Raw genomic sequence first — 7,344 nt, 5'->3', positions numbered from 1 at the left:
TTACAACCGCATCAAATAGTCCAACTATCTTTGTAAAATTTCAGAATCTTTATGATAGTTTGAAACACTCATTAATTTGATATTAACTGCAAATTTAAGCAACTTATTGGTTATTCTTTTACCAATGGCTTTGATAAAAATATGAAATAGCAAAGGACCAAGCACAGAATCCTGAAGTTCACTACTTGTAATCCGTTATGAATTTTGTCTTCTACCATCAAAACAACCCCTAGTCCATAATAAGAGTTTACTTTCTAACCAATCAGAGAGAATAAAAAAGGAATCTTATGTTATATACAATAAATAGTGTCTATAATACTCAATAAAGTTTCGTTTTATGAAAAAAATTATTAATAATAAATAAATAAATATATATATATAGTGCACTAAAGTTAGATGGCGTGTGGAGTGCATAGGAAACTAATGATAGTCTTTATCAAACTTTAAAGATTGGTTGGGTTTGTGTTAGTGAATTGTGTCATTTTAAATTTGATATAGATACATTTCTTTGAGAGTAAAATGACGGTGATGGAATTTTTTGGTTGTGCTTTTATAGCCTTCGGACCACCACTGGCGATGTTCGCCTTAACTGTTGCAAATGACCCAATTCGAATCATTATTTTGATATCTGCGTAAGTGTAACAACTCATATAATCGTAATTAGAACTACATAAGTACTATACAGTATGCTACTTAAGCTAACGTTATTAAGGTGTTCAGTTATTAACCCCAAATAGGACCTGGATTAAAATGTTTAGCTTAACGTTAGTCGTTTCTAACAGTAACAGTATACTAATAGTAATGGTACTATAGTTGATAGAAAACTAGATATTAATAATTAAGTGTATAGTACAAGTGAAGTATACATAGTAATTAGTAGAAAAGTGAAGTGGAGACGAAGTGTTCGTTTCCTGCATCATTCTTCAGTGCTTGTGCTTCAATGTGGTGTTGCTGATTATCACCACTTAATGTTTCACAGTACCTATGATGTAGTCCAGCATTTTCCAAAGTGTGGGGTGCGCCCTCCTTCCTAGGCCTAGGATGGCACAACACCAAAGTGATCACTTGGTGGCACACGGAATATTTTTGTTAATGAAAATAATAAGTAATTGCTGCAATACATATAGCATTTTAACGTGTATCTGTGTGCTGAAATTATTATTAATAAGGATTTATTTAAATATGTTAAGGGTAAGCTAAATGTTAGAATGGGAGTGGGTCCTTTGTGGGATGGTAGAAGAAGGTCCATATTTGATGATTATGAAATAGCAGGGTTATTAAATTTACTTTTTTCAATTTTTACTGATGAAGGTGTAAACAACATTCTTCAATCTGAACAGTTGCTAGTTGGAAACAAGATGATCACGTTATTTATGAGTAAATTAAGAAACAAATTGCGAAGTTTATAGAATTATAACTTTTAAAAAGTTATCTGGTATCATACAATAATTATAAAATTGAAATATTACTGAAGCTTTATAGAGAAGTTACATTGTTGTTACTTATTAACACATTTATAATATATTATGTGAATAATCTGTTTAGATTTATTCACATTCATTCCCTAATGCTTTTCAAACATTGTAAGACAAAGTTATAAGTATCGAAAGTTTTATGTTACAAAATATATTGATGTTATTCTAACTTTTATGTTGTTTGGCTTTAACTTTAGGTTACTAGAAGAACCTCAAAATACTAGGTTTTTACTTTGGTGAAATTGCATCTGCCTTATACATAAGATTAATTTTCATTTCTCTTGGTTGGTAACAAAGCATTTGAATAACTGCAGTTATAGATACAACACTTAAGGCTCTAACACTGCCATATACCAACTTATAAACACACAAAACAATACTGAATTGTCTGGGACAACTAATATGATGAAGTGTACACGGTATTGGTGCACAGGTGACAGATAATTGTTAAACAATGCAGTCGTGTTGCACGTAATATGCATTTTTATGTACAGAGTTTACAATTAAAAGTTATTGTATCTTAAGTCAGAAGACAGGGTTTCCTCTGGCTTTTCATATTGTTTTGTCATTTGATAAAACTTTTTGAGACAAATTTTTAGGTCAGTATTATATGTTAATTCTAATTATATTTTAACTCAGAAATATTTGAGAATCCATACTTTATCATTTTTCTGCCACTTATTTTATTTAAAGATAAAAGTTCATAGTTTCCTCTCTGGCTCGTTATTAAATTTTACTTTTTCTTCAGTTTCTACTAATGAAGGTGTAAGCAGTATTCCCTGTTCTGATCAGTAGATAGATGGAAACAAGATTGAACTAGATGTCTGCATTAATTCTGAGCCGGTTAAGAAAAATTGGGAAGTTTAAAAAACGATAAGGCATCTGGCCCAGATAATATTTCCCCAGGGATTTTGAAGGAGGTTGAAGATTGAATATGTGAGCCTTACAAATCTTTTAACGTTCTTTGAACAGGTTACTGCTTACGTAGATGAGGGTAAGGGTGTAGATTTTGTGTATCTGGATTTTCAGAAAGCATTTGACAAGGTGCCACATAAAAGGCTTGTGAAAAAATTATCTCTATGGGTGTGGGGAATAAGTTAGCAAATTCGATAGAAGAATGGCTGGATGGTAGTTAGCAGAGGGTAGTTACAAATGGAGTTCAGTCAAACTGGATTAATGTGACAAGTGGGGTACGTCAGGGTTCAGTCTTAGAACCTTTGATCGTTTTGATTTACATCAATGACATAGATGAAGGAATGATCAATAAATTACTTAAATTTGCAGTTGATATTAAGGTCTTGGGTGTTGCTCGATAAGTATATGAATGATAAGGGCTGGCTTTAAGATTTTTTTTTTAATTATTTGAATTTAGTTTAGAGGATTGAACAACTGAGATGAACCAATAGTTCCAATGTTGTTCCAAAACATTGTTATGTTACATGTTATCTCTGCACAGCTGTCTATAAATGAAATAATCCACTTGTTGAATCTTTAAAACTTTTCTGCTCATCCAATTTTTGTTAAGAACTTATCACCCCTTGAGAATATATTATCCATTTCTTTTTTTTTATCATATTTTGAAACCTTGTTATGGTTCCACGTCAAGTAGTATGATCATTTAATAACAAAACACAGCTTTGAAAAGCTTTAAAGAAAGTTTAAGTGATTGGATAGAGCAAGAATTTGATTATCTTCTTATAGTTGAACAAATATATATATATAGGTGTGAGAGTTTTTTTATATAGTTTTTGTAAATCCTCCTTTTGTTGTGAATTGTGCATCTATTTGTGTGTTGAATTATATCTGTTTGATAGCTGCAGAGATTTTCTTCAATAGAAGACATCAGGTAACTTGAGGTAAGGTAAGCTTATACAGAGATGGGTTGAATGGGTAAAATAGGAAACTTTTATTACAAGTTTAACACAGTAACAAATGTTTAAAGTTTAGAGAAGTTTTTACCATCATCAGGTGCAAATAGTTTACAGAAATATATATATACAGAAACATACAAGTCACTTGACTAGAGATTGCTTAAGGCTTAATAAAGATATTTTTTTGATGTTTGGTTCTTTGTTAAAAATTATTATGCTTTTACTTTGTAATAGGTATACTAAGGTTTTACTGAGTTGTAGCATTTGTAAACAGTTTTTTATCATGTTCACCAAATAAAATCATCATTAAATCAGAAAAGTTTTAGTTGCATTCAGTGTTTAGTGGGCAACTGTCAAAATATTATTTGATTCAGTTCTGTATTGAATATGAATTATATGAAAATCCTAAGCAGACAAAAAAATTAGCTACTTACTTAGCTGTAGTTGCAATAATGATATATTTTAAATAAAGACATGATTACTATCATTGATGTTGATATATTTGATTATCAATTTATTTGACTTACAGAAGAGCAGTGGGAGTATAACTGCACACTTTGAAAAGAAACAGTAGCAACAGCAGTTGTCATTAATAATTAATTTGCCAAGTAGGAAATACCCAGATTATCTATTCAAAAAGAACTGTGGTAAAATATTCTTTCAGACAAAAATGTTTTTTCAAAATGGCCAAATGGCAACTTTCAGAAGAGGCCTATCATATGGAAGGAATGGTAATTCAAAAATTTTATAAAAGGAACAAAAGTTGGTGAATGAAAATAAGAAAATTAACACCAGGCTGGGATAAAGTATTGGTTGGAAAGTAATGACACTAGCACACCTCCATCTCTTTTTGTATTGGGGTGGGGGTGGAGGGCATGATAATTGAATGTAACCAATTAATGAGCCCATCAATTAACAATTACCACTAATTGTCCAGCTCTAAGGTTAGGTACTGTACTGGATTTGTTGTTAATGTTTGGTTATGATTTATTGCATTATAATTATGTTTGATGATTTTCTGCATGTCAACATGAAAGGTAATACAGTTTTAATTGTATATGTTGAGGAAAACATTTTTGAAGTTGAGTTATTTTAAGTTGACTGATCAGTCAAGTTGAAGGGGGATGTGGAAAAAAATTTCCAAGAACAACTAGCTTTTAATTCAGGATTGGCTTGCTTTATCAAAGAAAAGAACTATGAGGAATAGACCTAGGTGGTTTAATAAAGGCATTTGATTGGAGGAAATGTTTTGGAAGTGTGTGCTATTGATGTTAATCCAGAGTTTGTTAGATAAAACTTGAGAGTCTCAATAAGATAAGGCTTTAGGATGTAATATGTTTACCCAAGAATTTTGAAAGTTGAAAGAGGTTAAGGACCAGATTTATGAGCCACTTGATTACATTTTTGGCACATCATTGAACAGGGGGCAGTTACCAGAAGATAGGAAGGTTTATTTAAGGGTGATTTGTTCAGGGAATTTTGGGACAGTTAATCTTAATTCAGTATTGGTGTGAACTTCACATGTTGTGCCTGATCAGTTTATGAAGTTGGAAATTTTGTTGGGTAACAAATATTGGTTTACAAGAAGGTCCTTCTTATCTGGTTGAGGATTAAAAGAGTAAATTTGGATTTTTAGAAAGCTTTTAATGAGGTGATGCTTAAAAGATTGGTGAAAACATTACCTCAGTTTGAGTAGAGAAGTTAGTTAAATGACTGGAGGGGAGGAAAGAAAAATATTTGCTAATGGAGTTATTGTTATTCCTCATTTATGTAATGATATTAATAGAAATGTAGTTGAAAGAAAAATGGTTTAGGATGCTGATGATATCAATATCTTGGTTCTGGCTAACTATCATTTTACAGAGAAGCCTAGTTTGGCTGGCTAGTGGGCAGACACATGGCAGATGACATTTAGTTATGATGAGTGGGTTCAAGGTTTTTATCTAATACTCAGTGTGCCGATAAGTCAGTTGGGTTGAAGGTTTTATCTAATACTCAGTGTGCCTATAAGTCAATTGGGTTCAAGGTTTTATCTAATACTCAATGTGCCTATGCTATCTGTTGGCTTACAGTGAGAACAGAATTAGTGACAGAACTGCATATGTAAAGAAATTGGCAAGGGTAAGTTGGGCAGCTGGAGCAAAGCTTATTTTCAAGCTCTTTTTTTTTTTAATCTGAAAAGATTTGATGACTTCACTGTAGACCACCTTTGATACTTAGTGGATAACAAGGTTTAGTTATTGATAGCTTTTGTCTCATTCTACTTCTCAGGTAGTTCTCTACTAATTTTTTTTTTTTTTTTTTTTTGTTCTGCTAAGTGCGTGTGTTTTGCTGTTTCACTGGTTGCTGCAAATTTACAGTAAATGTGAGAGGCAATGCCTCTGTGTGGAAACAGAACACGTTTTACACACACACACACAGATGTATGTATAGTATGCACCAGATTGGACCAATGCTTTATTCACCTTTTCATAGTGTAATGAAATCAGGATTCACCAGACTGCAGTCAGTTTTAAATTTGATGTTCAGGGAGAGAAATAAGACATTTTTGCTTTTAGGTGGATGGTGATCTTAAACTTGGTGCTTACCTGTATGTTTTTTGTTTTCATTGTGACATATTCAATTATTTCCTCCAGTATGGAATTAACAAATGAAGTAGGTTTAGGAGTTTTCTATTGTGGATGTAAATAAAACTTCTGATTGATGTCTGTTTTGACAGGGACATCTTGAATGTCAAGTCTACAAGTACTTCGAAGTTCAACTTCAAAATACGGGTCTCAACTGTAAAATTCTAGTATCCATCTAATGATATGTTTATCAAAATAAACCGTAACAATGCTTTACTTCTCTTTTAGAATGGCTAAGTATGGAAATTAAAAATTAAATTGTGTTATTTTTTACTGTGTTTCACTTGAATTTTGGTAATAAGAAAGAAATAGTAGTTGTTTAATGCGAAAATGGTTCGGTAACACGATCCAGAAATTAAGTGCACCTACATTGTAAAGCCAACTGTTGATTGTGTGATGACAGATCATTTGATGTTGGTTGATATTTGTTCAAATGGTTGTTGTGGTTAGGGGTGACTATTGAGGCAGTTTTTGACTATTATAGTAACTGTTAATTCTCCAATATGGGCTTGGTCCAATGAGTGAGCAACACTTGTAGTGACAGATGTGATACCAGCAATTTTAGGCTTACAGGTGAGTAGAGAACTGTTAAACCAGTTTAAAACAAAGAGAAATTACCAAGAAACAACTTAAATAAGACTAACAGAATGAGGAAAATAAGTTTTCAAACTAGTGAAACATTGATAATTGAGGATACTATCAAATATTGCTATCAATTCTTATATTTACTATCGGGTGAATCATATTCTCAATTTATTGATAGTCAGAGGTATTGTTACACTCCTAGTTGTGCTTTGCTTTCTTTTTAAGCAGGATGCAAGTGTCTATATAGAAAATTAGCCATTTTTACAGTATGTAACTAGTAGGCACACCAATTCATATTGTAGTGTATTGATGGTAGTTCATTAGTAACTGATATGTGTATAAAATAAAAATGTTATCTGGAGCACCGTATTATATTTGTTTTTTGGTGGATGATCTCATCAAATACATCCGCTTTTATATTTTAAGAGTAGTGTTTGCTAAATTTGACTTGGTTGTTTCTGATGGTTTTTACATCCATCTTCAAGTCCTGTGACAAAATACAGAGAACGAAACTTTTCTAATATATATATATATAAACTATTCAAATCATGTTGCTCACACTAAACTTAAACAGTTGTGTACATCTAACAGCTAAACATGTCAAGAAAATAGAACTGTAAAGTGATTGTGTGTTTGAGATTTTTGTGGGTTTTTATTTCCCTACAAAGAAGGAACTGAGAATTGTACTAATCTTAGACCCATTTGGAAATTACCCACTATACAAGTAAGAGTCTGGCTTGGGAGACTACACAGTATATGATATATATATATATATATATATATATA

General features: G+C 31.8%; 1 protein-coding gene across 1 annotated transcript in view; it reads left to right on the top strand.

The window, feature by feature from the left end:
* Nucleotides 1–416: 416 nt before the first annotated feature.
* The window catches only part of LOC106466603 (gamma-secretase subunit Aph-1-like), a 28,028-nt gene continuing 21,100 nt past the window's right edge, over nt 417–7,344 (top strand). Inside the window, exon 1 of the mRNA XM_013926897.2 lies at nt 417–632. Coding sequence (XP_013782351.1) covers nt 520–632 — 113 coding nt within the window. The 5' untranslated portion in view covers nt 417–519. The remainder of the gene's footprint in view (nt 633–7,344) is intronic.

Source organism: Limulus polyphemus, unplaced genomic scaffold (assembly GCF_000517525.1).
Source record: "Limulus polyphemus unplaced genomic scaffold, Limulus_polyphemus-2.1.2 Scaffold2316, whole genome shotgun sequence".
Lineage (NCBI taxonomy): Eukaryota > Metazoa > Arthropoda > Merostomata > Xiphosura > Limulidae > Limulus > Limulus polyphemus.
The sequence above is the reverse complement of the archived record's forward strand: the minus strand, read 5'-3'. Positions and strand labels throughout refer to the sequence as shown.